At 38.5% G+C, this 27,864-nt stretch overlaps 1 protein-coding gene across 1 annotated transcript in view; it reads left to right on the top strand.

Annotated features, from left to right (window-relative positions):
* DENND1A (DENN domain containing 1A) overlaps window positions 1-27,864 on the top strand; it is a 920,735-nt gene that overhangs the window by 465,737 nt on the left and 427,134 nt on the right. Inside the window, exon 10 of the mRNA XM_063432346.1 lies at window positions 16,349-16,449. Coding sequence (XP_063288416.1) covers window positions 16,349-16,449 — 101 coding nt within the window. The remainder of the gene's footprint in view (window positions 1-16,348; window positions 16,450-27,864) is intronic.

The following is a 27,864-nucleotide window of genomic DNA, read 5'->3' as shown; positions in this document are numbered from 1 at the left end:
AATGAAAATTGGGTTTAAATACCCCTCCTGTGTATCCGATTGGCTGTAACTGTCAGGGATCTTACCTGGAGTGGGAGTCCGGCACGCAGAGTTAAGGCACCCTTTGCAATTCAGCACAGACCGAGGAGACTCAGGACAGAAATCCCCAAGGCTGTGACACAGTGCACTGGGGCTGAAATAACCAATGCTTCCTGGAACGCAGTACAGACAAGGGATATCCAGAAGAGTAGTCAGAATCAGAATCAGAAGTCAGGACTGGCGGCAAACAGGTGAAAACAGTAGTCGAGCAGGGGATCAAAACCAGGAGTCAGATGAACAGCAGTGAAACCGAACAGGAACAGGAAACACGATCTGACAATGAGAACCAGACTTGCGGGGTTTAAATAGGGAGTCTCAACCAATCATCATGGAACCAGGAACAGGTGTGCAAATCCCAGGCAAACAGGCTCAGACTACAGGATACCAAGAACAACCAGAAACAGTCAAAGATGCGTGGAGCCCAATGTAAGGATACTGACTGGGATGCAGGAAACTTAGGTTCGATCCCAGCCAGACCCAAATACACAATATTGTGTAAAGCACAATGGTGATCCTGACATTACCCCCCCTTCAAAGACGCCGTAGACGAGAAGAGGAATGCAACTTACGACCCAGGAGGTTACTTTTTGGATTTCTTGGTTTTGGTAGTACTTGTAGGATTGTAGGCCATAGCTATTAGGGCCTTTTCAAATACTTGCAAGTCCTCCTTCTGGACTAGAGTCCCATTAGAGGCATAGGTACAGCCAGAAGGAGGGACTTCCTTGACAGGACTTGTAGTGGTTGTGGTGCTTGCCTTCTTAGAAGCAGACTCTTTAGTAGAAATAGAGATCTCAGGTTCTTTAGTAACAGATTCCTGCACAACCTCAGGAGCAACGACTGTAGAAGGCTGAGGATTGGTCAAAGTGGTCAAGCAAGGACAGGCAGCATGTTGGCAGACAGGTCTCATAGGATATGCCAGAGTAGTACCCAGACGGAGAACCCGAGGCCTAGAAGGACGAATGGGACAAAAATATATTAAATGCCCCCTCTCCCCACAATAATAACACAGTCCATGCGCCTTCCTTCTTGCCCTTTCTTGAGATGACTGACGGAACCTAACCAGTCCAATCTCCATGGGTTCCTCCGCCTCCCTGCCAGATGTATACGATGTTTCAGGCGTTTCAGGAGACTTGGGAGTGGTAGGGTTAGCTGTAACATCAGTCCGAGTAAAAGGAGTAGTGTAGTCCATTTCCAGTCCGGGTTGCAATATATGTGAAGCAACAGTAGGTGATCTATGTACATAGGACTTTTGTGTCTTGTTGCATTGTAAACCCAGGGACCGAATAAAGGACTCCCAGGAATCCAGGACTGGGCTTTTGGTGAGCAACAATTGGTGGGCCCAAATCTTAAGGTGCCCCGACAATAAGGTAATCACTGTCCTCACTTTAATGACGTCTGTGGCATAGGTAAGTGGTCTCAGGGAGAACAGGACCTCGCAATCAACTTTGAAGGTATCATACTTAGACCGGATCCCAGAAAATTTCTCAGGTAGAGCAACCAGCGGTTCAGATAGTCCAGAGTCATAGGTTACTCTCCCTTTAAGGGAAGCCAGCTCCTGCTGTAAGCCCTGCAAAGCCTGGGTGAGCTGGGAAACTTGCTGGGTCAAGGCTGCAACGGTAATCTTCAACTCTGCAGACTCCATTTGGTCAGATCGTACTGTCAGGGATCTTACCTGGAGTGGGAGTCCGGCACGCAGAGTTAAGGCACCCTTTGCAATTCGGCACAGACCGAGGGGACTCAGGACAGAAATCCCCAAGGCTGTGACACAGTGCACTGGGGCTGAAATAACCAGTGCTTCCTGGAACGCAGTACAGACAAGGGATATCCAGAAGAGTAGTCAGAATCAGAAGTCAGGACTGGCGGCAAACAGGCGAAAACAGTAGTCGAGCAGGGGATCAAAACCAGGAGTCAGATGAACAGCAGTGAAACCGAACAGGAACAGGAAACACGATCTGACAACGAGAACCAGACTTGCGGGGTTTAAATAGGGAGTCTCAACCAATAATCATGGAACCAGGAACAGGTGTGCAAATCCCAGGCAAACAGGCTCAGACTACAGGATACCAAGAACAACCAGAAACAGTCAAAGATGCGTGGAGCCCAATGTAAGGATACTGACTGGGATGCAGGAAACTTAGGTTCGATCCCAGCCAGACCCAAATACACAATATTGTGTAAAGCACAATGGTGATCCTGACAGTAACAGGCCTTTGACCCCAAAAGCAATTACCAGGTTTCCATGTGCATGATTTCTGCTCAGCACAAACCCCCCTGTGGATCTGATTGGCCATGACCGGCCTTTGATCCCAAAAGCAATTACCAAGTTTCCATGTGCATGATTGCTGCTCGGCACAACTTTTTCTGTCAGGACGGTAAATGCCATTAACCACATTTTTATGTGTGGATGAATACGTGACAGAGAGCCTTTGAAGAGTAATGGTCAATTTTGTCTACAGCTCTGTGAATTTTCTTAAAAATTTACTTAATAGATGGAGATATTTGACAACATTTATAGAAGAGTGACAGCAGATGTGGGGCATTTGTGGCACAGGTCCAGCACATTATGGAAAATGTTGAACTACTGGTAAAATAATTGTAATGGTACTTTTCTGCTGATTACTAACTAAGGTTTTTTAAGGAAACTGGTCAGTGAGAGAATCGTGGTAGTGCCAGTCATGCATCCCATCCCCACTTGGCCAAAAAGCTCCACGCCAATAGACTTAAGAGAGGTAAGATAAGTCACAAAAGAGAGTGCTTGTGGGGCACATAGACACACAGGAGATAAATATTAGGGGATGGAGTAAATGTGTAGAGAAAAAAGTGGGTAAATGGAGATTGGTCGGAGTGGAGAAATTGAGCCAAAGATGGAGTGCCTTTTTCATTCTATTTCAGTTTACCCTAAGTAGAGCTGTACTGTTGATACTCATCCCTGTCTGTTTCCTAGCTAGACATTTCCTGATATGACTATGCCCTTCTTCTGTTGTTTTTACTACAAAGAAATATCTATGTACTTTTGTATGATATGATATGCACTACAAAAAAAACAAAAAAAAAACATTGCCACTAGAGACACTTCCGCCTAAATAGTGGAGTTTTACTCCACTATTTCAATCAAGTGGTCATGGCTCTCATTATTTTATCGTATAACTGTTTTTTTAATTGCTGCTTATGTCCAAATTGTAAAACTGAAAATGTTGGCACTTTTTATTGGTAATAATAACAATCATACTAAAATAAGTAGGAAATGTGATCCAGGATCATGGGAAAAACTAGAAACTAATAAGAAGTAATAATCAGGGCTGGTACAAGGATTTAAAGCTACCAAGGCGTAAATGTGCAACCCCCTTGTTTATTCCACTTCTCACTTTAGTGCTTTTCCCATCTCATTTCCATATTTAGTTTCTCATTGTGTCAATCTCTTTCTTCTATTTCTTAGAGTGCAGTTTATCCATTTCCTGCTATATCTCTGCTAGTTTCTTCCACCTCGCCAAAAATCTTTTTCATCCACTTTCAGCAGGATAGTGCACCCTAACACACTGCAAAAATGGTTCAGGAATGGTTTGAGGAACATGCCAAAGATTTCAAGGTGTTGCTATGGTCTCCAAATTCCCCAGATCTCAATCCGATTGAGCATCTGTGGGATGTGCTAAAACAACAAATCTGATCCATGGAGGCCCGACCTTGCAACTTACAGGACTTAAATGATCTGCTTCTAATGTCTTGTTGCCAGATACCACACTACACATTCAGAGGACTTGTGGAGTCCATGCTTTGACACATCAGAGCTGTTTTGGCAGCGCAAGGGATACCTACATGATATTAGGCAGGTGGTTTTAATGTTGTGGCTGGTCTGTGTATATCTACCATTGAGTACAATTTTTTTATTTTTTTTTATCTTTTTCTTCTCATTTAGTGTTATATAGCTCGAGGTGTATGCAATGTTTTGTCACAAAGGGTTAAGTAGCATGTGACTGTAGTCTTCCCCCCCCCCCCCTTTTTTTTTTTAAAGCTGTTCATTTAATCTGGATGTGTCAAATAGCTATGTGTTTCTAATGTTTCTTGCATCGAGGAATCTAACCTCTATTCAGCTAGGTAATTAATGCCTTTCAAGTTGTCTCACGCAGACAAATTTTGGCAGAATCCATTCATAATGTTTTGAATGTTGTGCCTTAAACACTAAACAATATGCTATCATACTGAATAAAAAAAAATTAATAGTGTCTTAGGGCTTTAAATTTGTAAATGACTGATTATTACGAGACCTGTCATTTTGCAGGATGACTTTCCTCACACAATTGTAGTGCAGAAACATGAACCTCTTCACTTCCAGACTCCTTTTTTTGTTTAATTTGGAAATTTCACAGCAATTGTTGTATTACGTTTTACTTATGTTTACTTATCCCTATATTTTTGTAAGGTGTTAAAAATAGAGTTAAAGGACCACTATAGTGCCAGGAAAACATATTCGTTTTCCTAGCACTATAGTGCCCTGAGGGTGCCCCCACCCTCAGGGTCCCCCTCCCGCCCGGCTCTGGGAAGGGGAAAAGAGGTAAAACGTACCTTTTTCCAGCGCTGGGCGGGGAGCTCTCTGCCTCCAATCCTCCTCCGTTCCGCCCCGTCGGCTGAATGCGCACGCGCGCCAAGTGCTGCACGCGCATTCAGCCGGTCGCATAGGAAAGCATTATCAATGCTTTCCTATGGACGCTTGCGTGCTCTCACTGTGATTTTCACAGTGAGAATCACGCAAGCGCCTCTAGCGGCTGTCAATGAGACAGCCGCTAGAGGCTTTGGGGGAGGGCTTAACCCATTTATAAACATAGCAGTTTCTCTGAAACTGCTATGTTCATAAAAAAAATGGGTTAACCCTAGCTGGACCTGGCACCCAGACCACTTCATTAAGCTGAAGTGGTCTGGGTGCCTAGAGTGGTCCTTTAAATGTAGAAATCCACACCTCTTAATCCTGTAACTCCGCTCCTCCATCTTAAAGCACTAAAAAGTCACCCAAACCACTTCAACTAAATGAAGTATTCTGAGAGTCGTGGTCCTGTAGCTTTAATGTAAAACATTGTTGTTTTGTAAAAAAGGCAATGTCTACTTTTACAGGACAAACCATGTCTGTTAAGCACTTTAGCTTGCTGAAGTGTTTTATGTTTTATTAATGTGTCCTTTTTTCATTTTATTAAAAAAATAGATTTCAATATACATTAGCATTTTTATAAATATGAACCTTGTTTTACCACCCTGGCTGTTAATCACACAACAAACCCTGTTACTTTCTGGTTGCTTAGCTCAATGAAGCTAAACTCAAGAGGGAGCAATTGGCCAGAGCACCTACCTTGCAAAGACTTTGTATTGAGCTCAATTGGAACATATGTGGTTAGACAGCCACTAAAAGGTGAAAAACCCTAGTTTTGCCTTGTCTGAATTTGAATATGATATCATTGCTAAAACTGACAGTGACAGTATTGACACTAAAATAACTTTCGCTCACAGGGACACTATAGGTACCAAAACAACTTTAGCCTAATGAAGCAGTTTTTGTGTTTACATCATGTCCCTGCTGTCTCACCACTCAGTTCTCTGAGACTTAGACGTTTAATCACTTTGTTTATACATTCCTAGTCACACTCCCCTGCATGTGACACATCCCACTCATTGTGCATATTGTTTTCAATGAAAGAGATAGAAAGCTATAATGAAAAGAGCATATAGATGGCAGCAACATACCACTCTTCTTTAGCTTAGATTTCCATTTGCTAATGCCAGCACTGATATTAGCAGAGGAAAACCTTTGGGTTTAGGATTAAATTATGGATTAAAATTAGGTTTAGAATACATATTAGGTTTGTATGTAAAATAGACTTATAATTCCTTTTAGGATTGGGATTAGGTTTCATTTTAAGGTTCAGATTAGGATTTGGATTAAGATTAAGATTAGATCCTCTGCAGGGAATTCCTCTGTTGACATCAGCAGAGGGATCCAAACACAATTTTTAGGGTTTAGGTTCAAATTAAGATTATAAATAGGGTTAGGTATAGTATTAAATTATGTGTTTGGAATAAACCAAGGTTTATTATTAGATATAGGGTTACATTTCGGATTAGGATTTTGTTTAGAATTAGGGTTTGGTTAAGAATCTTGTCTGAGATTAAGATTGCAACTTTGGGGGGAGGGGGTGGGGATGATGTAACATTGCACGCACGCCTGCCATTGGATGTGAGATTGCAGATGAAGGGTGTTGGAAGCTATGACACCTTTACCACAGTGTTCTGGACTGCTATTTGCTTTGTATAGCAATATTCCTGGACCTTGCTTTGTATTGTGATATTCTTTACTGCCTATGAATTTCTGTTGCCTCTTTAAAACAAGGATGCTGTAATCTCCCTGCTCTGCTCCTCGCACGTCCTTCAATAATGCCGGGATCCGGAATATAACTTAATTCTGACCCTGCATCACTAAACAACTCTCTATGGAGCAGAGCAGGGAGATGACAGCAGCCCCAGGGAAAGCTGATCCACTACAGCTCTCCCAAAGGTAGGGAAGCTTGGTGGATAAAAAAAAAATAATACAAAAAAAAATAATGATTTGTGAGTGAGTGTGTGTGAAATCTGGGAGTGTATGCGTGTATGTGTGTCTGTCAGTCTGAGTGTGCATATGTGTGTATGTGCGTCTATCAGTCGGAGTGTGCATATGTATGTATTTGTGCCTGTCAGTCGGAGTGTGTGTGTATGTATGTATGTATGTATGTGTGCGTGCCTGTCAGTGTGTGTGTATGTGTGTATGTCAGTGAGTGTGTGTGTGTGTGTTTATGTATGTGTATCTGTCAGTGTGCGTGTGTGTGTATCGAATCAATGTGTCTTTCAGGGTGTGTGTGTGTGTGTGTTTGTTAGTGAGTAAGTGTTTCAAATCAGTGTGTCTGTCACTGAGTCTGTAGGTTTAGGTGACCTGCCCCCATCGATCACACGGGAAAGGTATTTTTACTCACCCTTTTTCCCACTCTGTGCTGGTGACGCCGTGAATGGCTCCACGCAATGGCTGATGTAATCAATCTTGATTATCTCAGGCAATTCATTGCTTCCACATAGAAAAACATTGGGAGGCTATTGCTGCTTATCACTATGAGGAACATTAATGTAGGTGTTGCACACTGTGCAGCACTGACCCGGAAAGCACTTCTAGAGGCCGTCTGAGTGACTGTCACTAGAGGTGATACTAGACAGCAATGTAAACCCTGCCTTTAGTCTAAAGAAGTCAGTGTTTACATTGAAAAACGTGCAGGGACAGTATATAGACTTCAGAACAACTACATTAAGCTGTAGTGGTTCTGGTGACTATAGTGTCCCTTTAAGAATTGTATTTTTGATGTGGAAGAATCTGGCTCCTAACTTTTTTATCTGGCTCCTAGATTTCAAACAAATTTGTCAAGCCCTGTATATATTATCAATTTTCCAAGGGTATGCAAAGTTTTGAGCACAGCTGTAGAACCCTTTTTTTTTTTATTTTTTACTGTTAATTTTGCCTCTAATATAGAGTATTAGAGAGAGAGCTTTAATACATCTAGATTTATGCATATATTAATTAATAATGAAGTCCTCCTCCTTGTGGTCTTCGTGACACAGGAACCTGGAAAGCAGAGTATGCAATAACTGCTTTGGGGATAGTACCTGTTAGGTATGATTTTATACCTTTTAAAACTTTGAGTACTCTCATGCCCTTGCAGTATTAAAGGATCAGAAACAGGACACTAAAGAATTCTTTTAAAATGGAAGATAATCAACTAACTCTTTTTTGGCAAAATTTGAATAAATGAAAAATTAATCAGGTTGAATCTGATTTTTTTTATTTTTTTTATTTTACTAGTCAATTAAAAAAACCTTAAATTAGATGAAGCCCCAGGCCCAGATGGTTTTACAGCTATATTCTACCAGAAGTATGTTAACATCATTACCCATCCTACTTTTGAAAATGTTCTCTGATGTCTCGGAAAGCTGAAATGCTAAATGCTTTGATAGTTCCTGTTCCTAAGCCTGGTAAAGACCCAGCCTTTACAGCTAGTCCAGTTTCTCTTATAAATTTAGATTTTTATTTTTTTTCACAGATTCTGTCAGACAAATTAAAACTTGTTATCTCAGATTCAGTTAACCCTGACCAATTGGGATTCATTATGGGACGTAGCTCTACTGATAATACCTGTAAATCTTTAATTTGATCCCAAGAATCAATATAATGCTATCATTCTTGCTTTAGATTCCGAAAAGGCCTTTGACAGAGTCATTTCAAGGTTCCTTGACACTTTCCAAGAGACCTTTGGTATTATTTGTCCTTTAAAAAAAAAAAAAAAAAATGTTGTTATATTCAGATATTTTTTGGAAAAAATATATATATATTTTTATTTTTTATTTTTTTCTTCTTTTAATCTGTTCCATCTACAGTTAGAAATGGAACTAGACAGGGCTGTCCATTAGCCCCTTTATTATAGATTCTTACTATAGAACCTTTGGCGATCATGATTAGAAGAATGATAATGTCAGGAATTCAGAAACTGAACACACAGACATAATCACTAAATGAAAATCTGTATACTGGTCCTTAGAGTAGCCAGGCTTACAAATACACAGAGTCAGTAACAAGCCTAGGTCAAAAGGAGTAGAGAAGACAGGGAAAACGATAAAGCAAGCCAAGATCAAATGAGTACAGAAGACAGGGTAAACATAAAACAAGAGCCAGATAATATAACCAGATATCACAAGAGGAACGCACTATTGGGCTACCAAAACCACAACAGGGCAACAAGGAATGGGAGAGTTAAGTATAAATAGGCATCACTTACTTCTGCTTGGTCCATTCTGCTTGAAATTGACCACTATTTGTGAAAGGTACTTAAATTTCCTAATCTTACCTCTGACTTCATTTTCATGCGCCAAATTCGATCTGCCGAATTCAGTAGTTTATTCAGGCGCACACTTGTACACTCTGCAAGCAAGCGTGCAGTGTCGGATGGAATGCCAGAGGGGATCACGACACTCAAAGCTTCGGCGGGAGGTACCGTATATACTCGAGTATAAGCAGAGTTTTTCAGCACATTTTTTGTGCTGAAAAACCCCAACTCGGCTTATACTCGAGTCAATGTCTGTATTATGGCAATTTACATTGCCATAATACAGACATAGGGCTGTGGGGGCTGCAGAGAGCGTTTACTTACCTCTCCTGCAGCTCCTGTCAGCTCCCTCCTCCTCCGCGCCGGTCCGTTCAGCACCTCTGTCAGCTCCCAGTGTAAGTCTTGCGAGAGCCGCGGGGTCATAGTGCGGCTCTCGTGAGACTTACAGTGTGAGCTGACAGAGGAGCTGACCGGACCGGCACGGAGGAGAAGGGAGCTGACAGGAGCTGCAGGAGAGGTAAGTAAACTCTCTGCCAGCTCCCCTCCTACACAGTGCCCATCCACTGGACCACCAGGGAGTGAGAGCCCCCCTCCCTGCCATGCATCAAGCAGGGAGGGGGGACGGAAAAAAAACAAACATTTAAATATAAATAAAATAATATTTTATTAATAATAATAAGAAGAAGAAGAAGAAGAAGAAGAAGAAAAAAAATTATTAAAATAATTAAAAATAATAATAAAAATGCCCACCCCCCACCAAGGCTCTGCAACACACACACACACACACTGCACTCATACACATACACACACACACTGCACTCATACACACACGCACTGCATTCATTATATACACACACTGCATTCATTATATACACACACTGTAAATAAATATTACATTAATATAATTTTTTTAGGATCTAATTTTATTTAGAAATTTACCAGTAGCTACTGCATTTCCCACCCTAGTCTTATACTCGAGTCAATACATTTTCCCAGTTTTTTTGGGTATAAGCCTCGGCTTATATTCGGGTCGTCTTATACTCGAGTATATACGGTAAGCGGGCAGGAAGCCTGACAAATAGTATTTTTTTGGTTTAAAGATAGGTTGCCATTGTTTTAAAATATCTTTATTTGCGGACATTGTGCTCCTCACACTGATGAACACATTGGTTTCAATCCCTGTAGTATTAAATACTTTATAGATTTGTGTCAAATTTTCTACTGAAATTTAAGCTTAAAAGCATTAATTTTAACTTTCTACTTGACACTAAATGACTATGATATTCTTAAGAGCTGGTACCATTTTGATTATAACAGAGTTTATATTGATCATTCAGTTAAGATCTAATTTGGTATACCTCAACTGATTCAACATAACTATGATGAATTGCTCAGAACTTTCCATAAACAATTAGATAATTGGTTTGAGGTTTCATGGTTAGGATGTTTGAATTTAACAAATGATTATTTAATACCTTAACTTGGTAACTGTATTGTTTCAGATTTCTGCCATTTAGAGTCAGCAATGATATTCTTAGTCAATTCCAAAGTTTTTTTTTGGGGGGGGGGCAGGGGGTTGATAAGAAATCAAGGGTCTCTCAAAATAGCCTTCGAAGAAACTATCATATTGGTAGAATAGTGTTGCCAGAAGCTAATAAATTAGATGAAGCATGTATGATCTCACATCTAATGCTGTGGGTTAAGCCAAACACATTACAGAGTGTTTAATATGATCTTGAAATCAAGACAATTGCTCCTACTACAAATTAGATAATTTATTTTGGTCCGACCTTGTTTGGATTGAAAAAATATATATTTTCCAAAATAAGATTCTTGTTGCTATGTTTACCACTCTGAGAATGTTGAAGAACAATTTGGGTATAGCTAAAAGGGTTTCTATAAAGGCTCCAATTGATATCCAGGACATACTTGAAAACTAGATAAATGTCAATGTATCCATTCTGGTGAAATATTTTATAAATAAATACATATCTTGCAATACAATCTGGTAGAAGTCAGTATATCAAAATGGAAATAATAAGGCATTTTTAAAAAGGCTAAATATTGTAGCTAAAGTTTTTTTTTTTTTAGATTTTTAACATAAACACATATAATACATGTTGTTTTTTTAATTTTATTTCATAAACCTGGTGTGTGCTACTACTGTGCTAAACCCCATATTATTATTATTATTATTATTATTATTATTATTATTATTATTATTATTGCCATTTATATAGCGCCAACAGATTCCGTAGCGCTTTACAATATTTTGAGAGGGGGGATGTAACAATAAATAAGACAATTACAAGAAAACTTACAGGAACAATAGGTTGAAGAGAACCCTGCTCAAATGAGCTTACAGTCTATATATATGTGTTAGGGTACATCGTCTGACTACAACAATAAACCCAATGTATACCTTTGCCATAATCCTGTGAAGCTATAGCGTCGTATAAGAGACCTGGCCATTTCAGTTTTTACAGTTAACATTTAAAAGACTGATTTGATGGGCTTATGGGTCATTTGCACATTACATTTACACATTACATTTAACTGGGCATTTTTCAAATCTAATATATGCCACTGTGACCAATCTCCCCCTTCTCCATCCCAGTTATGCTCAGCAAACTCTCCTGAATAAGATGCCCCATCATTGTGGGCTTTAACCCCTTAAGGACCAAACTTCTGGAATAAAATGGAATCATGACGTGTCACACACGTCATGTGTCCTTAAGGGGTTAAAGTCTAAAGCCTAAAGGGGATTTGGGAGGTGTTGTGGTGGAATCTCGGTAAAAATAAATTTAGTAGGCCGAGATTACCACGTGGCATGTGTATCGGTCGGTTGGTTGCACGAGGCAAAGATACAATCAGTAGTGTACGGAGCATGTGCGAGAATACAGGATGTAGTATTCCCCTCCTCCATTGTGCTGGGCAAGCCATGTGGTCAAACAGAAAGTTAGTTCTTGTTCGATTGATTGGGTAAGAGTATGTGTGGATGAAGCTTATTATGGGAGGAGTTACATGCCTATATAAGGAGCCTACACTATTGTTCGGAGCTCAGATCTTGTTGTATTTTGGGGACATTAGTCCCTCTGAGTCCCGGTCGGTGAATCAAATAAAAAATCTCTTCCTTCCTGAAGAAACCTGTGTCCATCTCTCTGTGCTTGGCTTCCGTCAGTTTCTCCGGTATCAGTGTATTATATCAAGACCAGAAAAGGACAACATTTAGGCCACTAGGTCATAATCTCAGACATTCTCTGAGCTGAAAAGCAAGTGATCACAAAATTGCAATCTCAAGTCATGCATGACTACTTGTGTTTTTGGATTTGCTCGTGTTGGCATTTCACTGTACTTCTTAATGCTATCCTTTATTAAGCACACATTACTGTCAAAAAGTGTGAAATACTTCTTAAATGTACTATTTTTTAATTCCACCTATTATATTGCACATACTAACTGGCTAGTTTGTGTACAGTGACAAGGTGTTTCCATTGGTGTACGGTGACATGATGGTTGCATTGTTGTCCATAAAGATTGCTTTTGTTCTAATAAAGGGCTTTAGAAAACAGTATTGCACACCGAGTTTGTTTACAGAGAGCAGACTGAACTGGTAGGATGCCAGTGATGGAGCATGTGCACAAAACTCTGCATGTTCCATCAGAAAGAACAAGCTGCGTTATTTTATCTCAAACTGTGCTCAGCAGAAGGCAAGACCTTGTAACTGGAAGCTTCCCAAGCCTGCACAGTCTCAGCTTCTTGTATTGCGAGCAAGTAAACACACATACATAAACTGTTTGCTTAATTTGTCATTTCACTGATTTACCACAGATCCAAAGAAACCATTAACACTACATACCACCTCCAAAATTAAGGTTGTTAATAATTTCTAATAATGCCAGAAATACATTTTATTTAAGTGATTACCAACCTTATGAATACCAGTCTTATGGTTTGCACTCTGCTACTGCCTCAAAGTCTGCAGTTAGAATGGTTCGTGAAGGGGTTTAGGATTAGAGGAACTTGTATGTTAGGTGTGAAATCTGGCAGAGGGTTATACTTATAAAAAAAATGAATTTTGCTGCATTTTTTAGAAGCTTTCCCATTAATGCCAAGTCCCCTGCTCTAAATAAGTGAGGTCTTGATATGGGGGTGTACTATACACCAGATTCATAACAAACAGCTATAAGTGAGCAAAGGCCTTTTCAATGGGCATAACCTAATATTGCCTTTAGAAAATTAGTTGATCTCTTTTTTTTATTCATTTTTTATGACAAATCTTTTAAAGGGTTATCATTTTGACAAAATTATTTTCTTGAATTATTTCTATATATATTTTCTTACGGTTTGTTCATGTCTATTGCTAGTCAAATGGCAAACATAACATAGTTGCAATAAGTATACTATGAACATTAGTACTTGGTGAGTATTTGGCAACATACATTAAAAGTGGATAGAAAACGGGGGGAAGGGGGGGGGTGCCGCGCCTAAAAAGTCCTCAGTTTGGTTTATGTAATAAAGAAAGAAAAAACAAAGGAACGCAGTAGTGTAGTATGTAGAACTAGAAATTATGTAACTCAAAATAAAAATGTGCTCTCACACTTTTTAGGTGCTTTAATACAGCTCCAACTTATGTGCTTGGGTGGAATAATCCCAGCCTAAGGATCAAGTGCGAGTTGAATTCTTAGTATGCTCGAGGCAGTGGGAGGTATCCTCGTTAAAAAAAAAAATGCAAATTGTATATGGTGAAGTATGTAGAGCTATAAAGCCACGATAGGTATAGATATAAAACGTGCACTCACATGTGATGGAGCTGGGGATATGGCTCCAAGGAAAGCATGTGAAGTGGTATGATCCCCACTCAATGATACAGGTGTAGATGGTAGTTCTCAGTTGATGTGTGTGTATGTATATCTATCTATCTATCTATCTATCTATCTATCTATATATATATATATATATATATATATATATGTATATATGTATATATATATATATGTATATATATATATATATATATATATATATATATATATATATATATATATATGAAACTGAGAGAAACAAATAAAACTACAATAGTGTATACCGTGATAAATGGCGAGGGACACAAAAAAAGATAAAAGAACTACTCACATGCTTAAGAGTAAAGTACGGTTTGCTCAATACAATGTGCTTAGGTGGTATTATCCCCACCAAGGATATAGCTCAGGAATCCAGCAGCGGCAGAAAAATGGTCCAATAAAAAGGTACTTTAATAATAAAAAATAATAAAAGTAATAACACAAAATAGATATGTAAAACACGATATACACTTAACTTGGTTCACCTATAACATAGGCTTTCTCAAAAGTGTTTACAGAGTATCTGAGACCATAGCTGCTTAAATAGGACAATAGCATTCAAATCTAACGGTTATGTGACATCATAGTCAGATGACCAACATTAATAACTTTAGATAATTGTTTAAAATTGCATTTATTAAAATGATAAAACAATGGATAGTTATGGAGAAAGTAGGAAAATATATATAAAAAACAAACTAGCAATATTTTTTACTCAAAATGAACTTTATTTGCCGTGAAAATAAAAATCAAGACCTATATTTTTATCCTACTTTCTTCCCTGAACAGAGGTGACAAGTGGTGTCCCTTAGGGTTCTGTTCTGAGACACTACTATTTAACATGTTTTTAAATGATCTTGGGGAAAAAAATAATCAAAAGTCATGTTTTAGTGTTTGCAGATGGCACAAAACTCTGTAAAGTAATACAATGCCATTCAGATAGACTGGGGGACTGGGCACTCAAATGGCAGATGACATTTAATGTAGAAAAATGCAAAGTTATGAACTTTGGCGTAACAAATGCACAAGCAACATACATTTAATGGAAGCAAATTAGGAATAAAAACATATGAGAAGGACTTGGGAATTGTTGTATACAGCAAACTATGCAACAATGTGCAATGTCAGCCAGCAGTGGCCAATGCCAGTAAGGTATTGTCATGCATGAAAAAGGACATTCATTCTCGGGATGAGAATATCATTTTGCCTCTTTATAAATCACTGGTAAGACCACATCTTGAATATGCTGTGCAATTTTGGGCACCTGTTCTAAAGAAGGTTATTATGGCACTAGAAAAAGTGCAAAGGTGGGTTTCAAAATTAATAAAAGGAATGGGACATTTTAGCTATGGAGAAATGTAAACCTCTTTAGTTTAAAAAGTCGCCTCAGAGGGGATATGATAACATTATACAAATATATCTGGGGCCAATACAAACCATTCTGTGGAAATTTATTTACAAACAGGACTATACATAGGACACAAGGTAATGCATTTAGACTAAAAGAAAGAAGATTTAGTCTAAGGCAAAAAAAATAAAAATAACTGTAAGAACAATAAAGATATGGAAATTTCTGCCTGAACAAGTGGTTTTATCAGAGCCCGTTAAGATCTTTAACCCCTTAAGGACACATGACATGTGTGACATGTCATGATTCCCTTTTATTCCAGAAGTTAAACAGCCCTTAAGGGGTTAAACAGTAACTAGATGCATACTTGTAAAAACATAATATTCAGTCATATATTTGTTAAACTGTAGGGTAAATCTGACTGCCATTCTGGGGTCAAAAGGGAGCTCCCACCTTTGCCATGCAAGTGGGGGCTATTAAGCTAAACAGGGGACCTTGTGTTCTCCCCGGTCCTCACCCATTAGTGGCGGGTGGGGCCTTTACATGACAAAATGGGAGGGACCTACTGTCTCCCACAGTCTCCTACAGTGACAAAGAGGGGGGAGGGGTAGCGAGTAGGGGCATTAGGGAGATTTTAACCTCTGTTATGCTAATATGGGGGTTATATTGACCCCATAGAGTAAGGGAGAGTTAGGAAGTGTTGGAGACCACAGCTACCTGACACCTCTATTTTTACATTTTACAAGGAGGGAGCCGTGAACCAGTAGCTCCCTCCTTTAATAAACTGAACAAACTGTCTTTGTTTGTTCCAAGACCATGTATTTTTTGCAATGTTATATTTACAAGCAGATTAATCACAAGCCACTCCTAATAAGTTTTGCTTTTGTGTGTTTTTGTTGTTCTGTTTGTTTTTCCCTCTGGATCGAAATATGTACAGTATAGCATTATGATAATGTGCATTTCATGATCATTTATTTTTAAACTTAGATGATGCTAAATGCTTTCCTGCTGTACTAAACCTGTAGTCAGGAAGTCAGGGCTATTAATTAGATGGGACTGCAAACAGCAAAATGTCCCAGAATGTCAATTGTTTTATCATTAATAATAATTGGTTTTATGCATTAAGACATTGTATGTCCATCTGTATTTTACTTTCCTAATTATTACCATTACTAAATTGCAACTATGTAACTCTACAGCTGACTGCCTGCATTCATGGATCGTCCGCCATGCTGTTTCCTATGTACTGGCAACACGTTTACATTCCAGTTCTTCCTCCACACCTACTGGACTACTGCTGGTGAGTCAGGCAACCCAAATATGTTTCCTCATTACCTGTTTAATAAACTGTGAAATGATAATAAGTAATGAATATTTTTTTATCATTGGTATCATTAATTTTTTTTTTTTATTTTTTTTTTTTTTATTTACTTGTCCACTAGTAACTAAAACAGTAGCCCAGTCTGCTTTACATTCATGACAAGTTCTGTAGGTATATTAGTATACAGCCTGATATGTGTACGTGTTGATGTCTCTTGTTACTTTTTTGTTTTGTTCTCTTTGTGGCATGGGATGAGTACACCAATTCTATCCCAATTTCTATTAACCCTTGTTAGTTCTGATATGTCAAATTTACTATGTACTATATAGGGATTTTACAGTTTTTCTGTATTGAATTTTAATGTGTTCAATAGTTGTTGAGTTGATGGGTTAATGGTTTAATCATTTTTTTTTACTGGAGTCACTGGTCTCTCTTTATAGATTTGGTTAAATTGGTGCAGTTTTTTATTTCTGAACTGCCACGTGCTAGATTCGGGGGTTACATAGCTGAAAAGAGACTTCCGTCCATCAAGTACTGGCCCCGAATATATTTGTATAAAGTTAACATATCCCCTCTCAGGTGCAGTTTTTCCAAACTAAACAGATTACATTTTTTTAACCTTTCTTCATAACTAAAATGTTCCATTCCTTTTATCAATTTTGTAGCTCGTCTCTGCACTTTTTGTAGTGCCATCATATCCTTCTTTAGAACAGGTGCCCAAAATTTTGCAAGCCAGAACATGCTCAGTTTTTTTTTCTTGATTCCCACTGTTGGGATAAAATAGAGAATAGAGGGTTTTCTCTTTATTACAGGCAGCTTAGTTTGATGGGTATGAGGTCTGTCCAATCTTGCTCAGTCCAATCGAGAGATAGCAAAAAAAAGATGATTGATGGTTAGGGGATAGCCACAAAATGTATATTTTACTCACAGATCAAGTGAGAAGCGACCAATAGAGGTAAAAAAAAAAAAAAAAAAATGACAGAAGAACAATCTATTCTTCCAAGCAGGATTTTACAGACCCTTTGACTGCTGCTTAGCAAGGCTGTACTGAAAAACAGTAGCAGTACACCACCAATCCCCATGCCAAAAATAATAATACCTAAAGCACTTTGAGAAATATAGAGAAAACACAGGTAGTGTTGGATAACCCATATACTTGTTAATATTCTTTAACACATAGATGTTCATTCAAATGGATAATAAAGAGAAAACACAGGTATTGGTGGGATAATTTCAATCAATATGTAATTACTCCCATTCAGAGTGATACCAATCAATTTACCCGTTCTCATTTATACCATACCAAGTGATAAATGTGTAATGTGCTTATCAGTGATACTAATGATCCTAATATAGTGATATTATATTAATTCTAATAAATCCTATCCCATGTATTTTGTTAATAGTGCCTAGCATTTCACAGTTTAAATATATGGGGGGGGGGGATATTAATACTTTTTTTTTTTTTTTTATATTCTACCTAAATCCTAGTATAAAAAAAATTGTAATCCCCTAAATTAATCCTAATCCATCGCTAATAATAGTAGTGCCTAACTTCCTAGTGTATGAATGTATTTAAAGTGCTCTTTGAAAAATAATATCTCTACTTCGTCCTAATCCAGTGTTTTAGAAAAAAATAGATAAATTATCCCTTTAACGGATGAAGATAGCTACTGGCAGGGGCACTTCAAACAACTTTGTGTGGGAGGAAGGAGATTTCCATTTTGCAAAAAAAATATATATTAACTGTTTGGTGAAAGAATATCCTATTTAATTATATTTTTCTAAATGTTTTTTGGTCCAATTTGAGTAGTGCAAGTGTGTGTGAGCACTATGCTGTGTTTCTTAAAGGGACATGCATCACTTTGAGACAACTATCTCATTCAAAAGCTTTAACTTTGAGTGGGAAAATTGCCTCACTCTGTGGGCTGAAAGGGGGAAAAAAGCAAGAAATACAATTACCTCTGAATCACCTGCCAGGAGGCAATTGGACTTTTCTCCACTGGCACTGCAGCTCCTTCTACCACAACTAGTTCAAACATTGCACATTCTGTGTTTTATGGTACTCAGAGCCATTGAGCAGTGAAACCAGTGGACGTGTTGCTCTTGCTTGCCTGCATTATCCCCTTTTCGTTGTGGCACCTCCAAGAAACAACTGGGATAGCTCAGTAGTGACTTTGTTGGTGCTATGAGTGCCACTCTTTACTGGAGCAGAGTCCCCAAGTTGTGTCCCCAATATCCGGTCTTTGTCCTAGTGGTTAGGGATCGATCACTATTTATTTTTTATAGGCCTATAACCAGTACAGATATTTTTCTCCCTCCCTACCTTTAACTGTGGCCAGATATTCTCCCCCCCCCCCCCCTTCCAACGGTGAATATCAATATAATTTAATTGACAAAATATCAGCCGGTATTTTTAGCCAAACTGATAATTGGTTGATCCCTACTAGCGGTGTTGACAAATCTAGTTATTATGATTTTGCTCCTTCTCCTACCACTCCAGACATTTGATTGAAGTCTGTCAAAGGAGGGAATTGCCTATGATACAGAGGAGAGTCTGGAGAGGAGAGGCAGCAGTCCACTATTTTCTGCACCTGCTTGGCAATCACCACTTTGTTTAAGTCCATCATTATCTGCTGTAAAATTGCCTTTTTTAATGGAATCAGTGCCAATAGCTCACTCAGTGAGAGTATTATAACAACCACCACTTCATTTCCCATTATCATTAGTTAACCAAGTACTATTATAGAGACTAGTGTTGCAACAGCTTCCAATAATACAAATGCACCAGCATCTTTATCACACACAAGATTAAAGGGACACTATAGTCACCTGAACAACTTTAGCTTAATGAAGCAGTTTTGGTGTATAGAACATGCCCCTGCAGCCTCACTGCTCAACCCTCTGCCATTTAGGAGTTAAATCCCTTTGTTTATGAACCCTAGTCACACCTCCCTGCATGTGACATGCACAGCCTTCCACAAACACTTTCTGTAAAGAGAGCCCTATTTAGGCTTTCTTTATTGCAAGTTCTGTTTAATTAAGATTTTCTTATCCCCTGCTATGTTAATAGCTTGCTAGACCCTGCAAGAGCCTCCTGTATGCGATTAAAGTTCAATTTAGAGATTGAAATACAATTATTTATGGTAAATTACATCTGTTTGAAAGTGAAACCAGTTTTATTTTTTTTATTTTTTTTTATTTTTAATGCAGGCTCTGTCAATCATAGCCAGGGGAGGTGTGGCTAGGGCTGCATAAACAGAAACAAAGTGATTAAACTCCTAAATTACAGTGAATTGAGCAGTGAAATTGCAGGGGAATGATCTATACACTAAAACTGCTTTATTTAGCTAAAGTAATTTAGGTGACTATAGTGTTCCTTTAAGGGTTGAGGCTAATATATTGTGCCAAAGCAAAATTTGGCATCACTTTGACAGCCTCTAAGAAGTGTGAATTGCAAAGCATCAAGGAAGTGAGTATGGGTAGAGTGATGGGTTATCTCACTAGTAACTAGTATGAACTAACATCAGACATCACATGAAGCTGAAAGAAAAAGTACTACGGCAGGCAACAGGTCCACCAGTGCTTTATTTACAGTATCTCTCAAAAGTGAGTACACCTGTCACATTTTTGTAAATATTTTATTAAATCTTTTCATGTGACAACACTGAAGAAATGACACTCTGCTACAATGTAAAGTAGTACGTGCATAGCCTGTATAACAGTGTACATTTGCTGTCCCTTCAAAATGACTCAACACACAGCCATTAATGTATTATACACCATTGGCAACAAAAGTGAGTACACCCCTAAGTGGAAATGTCCAAATTGGGCCCAGTTAGCCATTTTCCCTCCCCGGTGTCATGTGACTCAGTGTTACAAGGTTTTAGGTTTGAATGGGGAGCAGGTGTGTTAAATTTGGTGGTATCGCTCTCATACTGGTCACTGGGAGTTTAACATGGCACCTCTTGGAAAAGAAGTCTCTGAGGATTTGAAAAAAGAATTGTTGCTCTACATAAAGATGGCCTAGGCTATAAAAAGGTTGCAAAGACCCTGAAACTGAGCTACAGTACAGTGGGCAAGACCATCAATTTCCCAGGACAGGTTCCACTCAGAACAGGCCTCGCCATGGTCGACCAACGAAGTTGAGTGCACGTGCTCAGCGTCATATCCAGAGGTTGTCTTTGAGAATTAGACATATGAGTGCTGCCAGCATTGCGGCAGAGGTTGAAGGGGTGGGGGTCAGCCTGTCAGTGCTCAGACCATACACCTCACACTGCATCAAATTGGTCTGCGTGGCTGTCGTCTTAGAAGGAAGCCTCTTCTGAAGATGATGTACAAGAAAGCGTGCAAACCGTTTGCTGAAGACAAGCAGACTAAGGACATGGATTACTGGAACCATGTTCTGTGGTCTGATGAGACCAAGATAAACTTATTTGATTCAGATTGTGTCAATCGTGTATGGTGGCAACCAGGTGAGGAGTAAAAACACAAGTGTATCTTGCGTACAGTCAAGCATTGCGGTGGAAGTGTCATGGTCTGGGAATGCATGAATGCTTCCGGCACTGTGGAACTACAGTTCATTGAGGCAACTATGAATGCCAACATGTACTGTGGCATACTGAAGCAGAGCATGATCCCTTCCCTTCGGAAACTGGGCCACAGGGCAGTATTCCAACATGATAATGACCCCAAACACCTCCTATACGACCACTGCCTTGCTAAAGAAGCTAAAGGTAAAGGTGATGGACTGGCCAAGCATGTCTCCAGACCTAAACCCTATTAAGCATCTGTGGGGCATCCTCAAGCGGAAGGTAGGGGAACGCAAGGTCTCTAACATCCACCAGCTCCATGATGTTGTCATGGAGAAGCGGAAGAGGACTCCAGTGGCAACCTGTGAAGCTCTGGTCAACTCCATGCCCATGAAGGTTAAGGCAGTTATGGAAAATAATGGTGGCAATAGAAAATATTGACAATTTGGGCCCAATTTGGATATTTCCACTTAGGGGCGTACTCACTTTTGTTGCCAACGGTTTAGACATTAATGGCTGTGTGTTGAGTAATTTTGAGGGGTCAGCAAATTTACGCTGTTATACAGGCTGTGCACTTACTACTTTACATTGTAGCAGAGTGTCATTGTTTTCAGTGTTGTCACATGAAAATATATAATATATTTACAAAAATGTGAGGGGTGTACTCACTTTTTTGAGGTACTGTAATTCTGCACAACCAACTGTCAGAATCAGTACCACCTCTACTTTGACGACCTTTAGGCAAAGTTTATATTCATTTTTTTGTTTGTTTGTTTATTTAAGAAAATACTTTCATTTAATGTAAAATTATTTTTTAATGAAGGATATAAAATAACAAATAAACACAAAAAATAAAACATTACCTCTGAAGTGATAGTTGCTCAATAGAAAGGTCGGTGTGTGAACTTGGTAAAAACCTTGTGTTTTTGAGTTTCAACATATTACATTCCCAAAATAAGATGTTTGACATATGAGCAGTTGCGTCCTTGAGCACACTGTTCAGTTATTACAGTGATCACTGTATAGGACTCCTGGGCTGGTAAGCTACTCCTTCCTTTTCTCAATAGTCCTATAGAGTATCCAGCTCGTGCCATACATGTTTTTAATCAGTAATCATGCTTCCATGTGTATTTATCAATCGCTTAGTAATATACCGGTGACCACCCATTGTATGAACTTGGCAGACCGTTTTTTTACATAATCCCCTTTATATAAAATGTGGGATCTCAAAAAACTTCATAACTGCCTAATCAGCTTGCATAGGTAATGTCAGAAGTAGCATTCTCTCTTCCCTGCATCCCTGCATCCCTTCATTCTTTTATCTACATTAACCTATCATGCATCTGCGTACTACTTTATGCATGCACACTTTCAATGAGCAAACCTATTCCATATGTGCAACTTTGGCTTAAAGAGCATACCGTAAAGTTGAGTCTGATGTGCACTGCTCCCCGGCTCCACAACTGTCGCCCTGGATATAGGCATTCTAAAATGATTTGGGTTCTTACATATAGGGGCACTAAGGCAATAGACTGTATTGATTATGGTGTTTGGAGAATACATTCAACTAATGTAACAACCAAACCACAAGATTAAAACCTCTTTTGGCTTACAAAGTTTTCGTTTTTATAGTGTTTCATTTATATCTTCTTTTGAATTAAAGGACCACTATAGTGCCAGGAAAACAAACTCGTTTTCCTGGTACTATAGTGCCCTGAGGGTACCCCCACCCTCAGGGTCCCACTCCCGCCGGGCTGAATGGAGAGAAATAGGGTTAAAAACTCACCTTTCTCCAGGGCCAGGCACCCTCGGCGCTGGGGACTCTCCTCCTCCTTTGGCCACCATCGGCTGAATGCACATGCACAGCAAGAGCCGTGTGCGCATTCAGCCAGTCCATAGGAAAGCATTCTCAATGCTTTCCTATGGACGCTGGCGTCTTCTCACTCTGAAAATCACAGTGAGAAACACAGAAGTACCTCTAGCAGCTGTCAATGAGACAGCCACTAGAGGCTGGATTAACCCATTTGTAAACATAGCCGTTTCTCTGAAACTGCTATGTTTACAGCAGGCAGGGTTAATCCTAGATGGACCTAGATTAAACTAAGAAACACATAGTTGCAACAAAACAAGTTGGATTTATAGGAATAGAAGGTGATGAGGGCCCTTATCAAACAGGCTTACATCCAGATCAATCGGAAGCCTTAAAGTGACACTTTCCACATCTAAAGCACTTCAGTTTGCTGAAGTGTTTTATGTGTGATGAACATGTCAGCTATTTTTTTTTTTTTTCATTTTAAACAAAGCACAAATTTCAATAAAAAATTGCACTTTTATAAAGTAACCTAACTCCGATACGTAACTAGAAATCACGGGCCCCAGTGCGAAAAATGCCCTACCCCCGGCCCCTCCATATGACTTATTCCCTGCTTTCAGCCCCTCCATGAGTCTCATTACCGTCCCAACTAACCCTTCTATGTGTCTAATTCCTCCCCAGCCCTTCCATGTGTCTCATCCCCCTCCCACCACTCTATGTGTCTCATCCCCTTCCCACCCCTCGCAGCAACAACCCGTGACCATGTTAGGTACACCACTGACCTAACTACACCACCCTGGTTGTCAGTCAGGCAACCAACTGCTCCTGTTATTTCAAAGTAGTTTAGTTCAGTGGGAGCCAATTGAGCAGAGCACCTGCCTTTCAAAAGACCCCTCATTTGGCTGCTTTGCTTCAGACAGGATCTGCAGCTTTTGCAAGCTGTTTTTAGATATACCCCCAATGAAACAATGTTCATTTAAATGCATGCATGTTTTCTTTGGGGATATATCTACTGAATTGTTTTAAAAATCATTTTTTTCCATTGGTGTGTTGCTTTATATTAGGGAAATTTGGAGGCAATGCATTAATTATTTAATTTAACATTTTTGAACAGAGCTTTCTAATTCCTAATTTTTCTGCTCCGCTTGGATATAACTGTTAACTCTCACACATGTCATTCTGGAGTTCAGTTAAAAAGAAGGAATATTGGCAGAGATAGAGTCCTCCCGTGTGTTAGTTGTTTTTCTTTTTTTGGAACACAGTGAGCTGATTCCATGGTAGACATGAAGGGGTACTGATCTCACATGCATTCCTGTCTCCAGGAACAGCTATAGCTCATGTACGAATTGTATAACTGTCTGTTCCAGCAGACAAATCGTTTCAGAACTTTTAATGCTTAGCTGTGCTTGTTTTCCATGCACTTTGCAAGCCATTATTCCTTCTAAAATCCTGGATTTCACCTGAACTAATATGCAAAAGGTTTATAAATCTGTGATATGTATTTTTGTTAGCATTTGGTCAGCATTGTGTGCACTTTTAATGAGTTTAATTGCTGAACAAAGCAGCACAGACACAACAGAGAGAAGACACATAAGTCAAACAGACGCCACAGGATTTCTTGAACCTGTAGTTTCTTATCTACCAGTAAGAGAGTCCGCACTGCACAGTGTCCTGTGAGTGCTGATGCCTCATCACAATTTCTAATTAAGTTCCTAAGTAAGCTTCTCAGTGGGAGATGTGCAAAACAGTGGAAGATTCTCCCAGTGCTCTGTTTGTGCTTTTAACTTTCACACTAACGATGTTATATTAGAAAAAAAAAAAATATGTTTGCTTGGAACCCAGAGAATTTTAGTTTTTACATTTTTCTTGTTAGGTTTGTTACTGATTTTTTTTTATTTATTTTATCTGAACAGGCTCAATAAATTCTGCACAATTTCTATTGAAATTCAGATGAATGTTTATATACACTGCATTGTTTCGTGCTGTAATTAATAATGAGCATGCATGAGTTATCTTCCTAGCAAGTGATATTGCATAGATATAATTTTTTTTTTTTGTTTATTTTTTTTTTGTTCTTTAAAACATTTATATTGATATGTATTGCAAATAGATGTGTTTTCTATTAATATTGAAGTTAATCTGTCATGGAAAGTTTGCTTTAAGTTTGCTACTATTTTCTTCAAAAGTAATTCATGTACTATATTATTAATGTGTATATGTAATGTATATTATTAAATATGTATATACTTACCCCCTCCAGCAATGATGCTAACATCATGATGCTGGGTTCACAAGTGTTAACACCTACATCTGGTTTCCTTTTACCTCTTGCACACTATGTAACTGAGTTGCACTAATTTAGTGCTACCAAAAAAGTCCAGTTTCACTGTTGTCATAATTGCCGGGTCATTGGCATGTGAACAGTTCCTATGACTGCATGGAAAAGCACAGAAAAAAAATCTTGCACTCAAAGAAAGGGTAAATACAAAAGTATAGAAAATATATATTTTTTTATTTTAACAAAAGCAAAAATACATAACAAAATTAATAAACCGGTAATAAAGTATGGTGCCTCTATACTTAATACTGCACTAACACATTCCTGTCTTGGCTGGACACTTTTAACCTCAAGACATGGAATCTAACGTTGCAAGACATAACATAGGACTTGTTGGTGTTTATGAAAGAAGGTTGTTGCTTATTGAATTTACGTACATCATACTAGTCTTGAGTGTGCCAGGGATATCTCAATACATTGTCAGATTTGCCCTTGGGAAAAGCAGGCACCTGCCTATAGTCACATTGGTCACATTGGTCACAGGGGTTCCTTTCTTGTTACTTAAAATATGCCTCTACATATATTTATTTTCCTTAATTGCTGTGCTCACTGTCACCAGCAGCAAAAAGAAGTAGAAAGTAGAACTCTCCTTAGAATGTAATTGGCAGTATAAAAAAATAATAAAAATACATTTATAAATAATTCCTGATAAAATTATTTAATATGTAACATTGTTAGGTTCTGTGTCCAGAAGTGTACAACACCACATCATGATTCTGGTGTAATCATTGTTAAAAGTTGGCTTTGGTTGCATGCTAATTTGTTATACGGTCATGCCTTGCAGTTTAATAATCCACAGATGGGCCAGACACTCAAGTAGGATAGCTGAAGAGTTTGGAATAAACTGTGGCCCATCTGTAGATTGCTAAATTGGAGGAGGTGTTCTGGACTATTTAACATCAGATGTTCTTCACAGTGCTGTTCATTTCTGTAAATTATTTGTTAAGTTTAATAATGTGGAAAAAAAAATACACAACAGCCAACTTCAAACTCACTATAATATCTAGGGCATACATCATAAGTGTCCCTATTTAGGAGGTACAGTCCCTAGTTTGGCCCATATCCCCCTGTTCCTCATTTCTATCCTAATGTCCCTCTTCTTAAAAGCTCCATATTGTTGGGATGCCTGAGTATATAATAGAGCTCCACAGCATTAATTCTCACAGTCATGCATCTTTAAAATACAATAAATGTGTTGAGAACTCCGTTTGTGTAAATATGATGTATTGGTCTTGTTCTATATTACATTTTACTTGCAGACATTATCAACGAGTCAATATAACCAAAAGCAATATGGAGAATACAGCAGAACATCTACAAGCAGTAAAACATACAACAGTGTAATACAGTAATACAGTTTAAATGTAAGCTGTGTGCTAGCAGAGTTGCACTTAATGGAATGAGATGGCATATATTGCCTTAGGGTGACTCTCCATGGAATACTGGGGGGTGCCATTTTAGGATGCCCCACAGATGCTCAATAGGGTTTAGGTCTGAAGACATGCTTGGCCAGTCCATCACCTTTACCTTCAGATTCTTTAGCAAGGCAGTGGTCGTCTTGGAGGTGTGTTTGGAGTTGTGTTGGGATACTGCCCTGTGGTCCAGTCTCCGAAGGGAAGGGATCATGCTCTGCTTCAGCATGTCACATGTTTGCATTCACGGTTCCCTCAACGAACCGATGATGTAATTTTGATTTAAAATTACCGTGTATCTAGAAACCTATAAAAGTATGCTGCTGCCAGGTATGTATTAATCCACTTGATAAAGCCCTAAGGGGAGAAATATGTTGTGATTTTATGCTGTTTATATTGAAATAAAGTATTTTTGGCTTCTCCATTATCTGTTGTGAGCCATATACTTTCTTGCTTTTATTATTTTTACTATTTTATATATTGTTACCTGGCACCTGTATCTACCTCATTATACTCCTGTGGACTACTGTAAAACTAATCCTAGGTGGGGATTATACCACCCATGCCTGAGACATAGAGTGGTTAGCCTTCTCCATCTACTGTACATATATTTCCTTTTTTAAAATTCTTTATGTACGATGGATATCGTACATAGTTAAAATGTAAAGCCACATATAAATGTATCCAAAAAGTATTAGTAGAGAACTGTAGTTTATTTTTATTTTTATTTTTTTTTAAGAAAAAACAAACGCACTAACAAGCTACTATGACTAATAGAATACAATGCTAGTATATGGTAGCTGAGGGAAGACAGGAATATACTGCAAAACTAAAGCCCTGGCTGCCTATTCGTTTCAACTGAAATTTAATCTACATAGTGCTACATTCAATTTAATTTTACAAAAAACATTGAGCATGTTTAAATCGTTATTACTTTGGTCAAATTATTTTAAACATTTAGCATTATTGCAAGTGAGCTTACCAAGTATATAAAAATATAGTACACTTGATTAATCTCTGTCTTCAAGCAAATAACAAAACTAGTCGTATCTGGGACAAAAGGAAGAGACCGCAATGCAGGTTTTGTCATTATGGTGTTTTTAGGCACATTTAGCACATCCTTTAAAAACTCCTATAAAGAGTGCATTTCTAATAATAATAATAATAATAATAATAATAATAATAATAATAACAATAATAATAATAATAATAATAATAATACTGCTCGAAGAACCCTGCCTTATCTAGCATGCATGCCACGGATTTGTTTTCATCTATAAATATTCCTGCCTTTAGCTC

Source organism: Pelobates fuscus, chromosome 9, assembly GCF_036172605.1.
Source record: "Pelobates fuscus isolate aPelFus1 chromosome 9, aPelFus1.pri, whole genome shotgun sequence".
NCBI lineage: Eukaryota > Metazoa > Chordata > Amphibia > Anura > Pelobatidae > Pelobates > Pelobates fuscus.
Note: the sequence above shows the minus strand (reverse complement) of the source record. Positions and strands in the feature narration are given on the sequence as shown.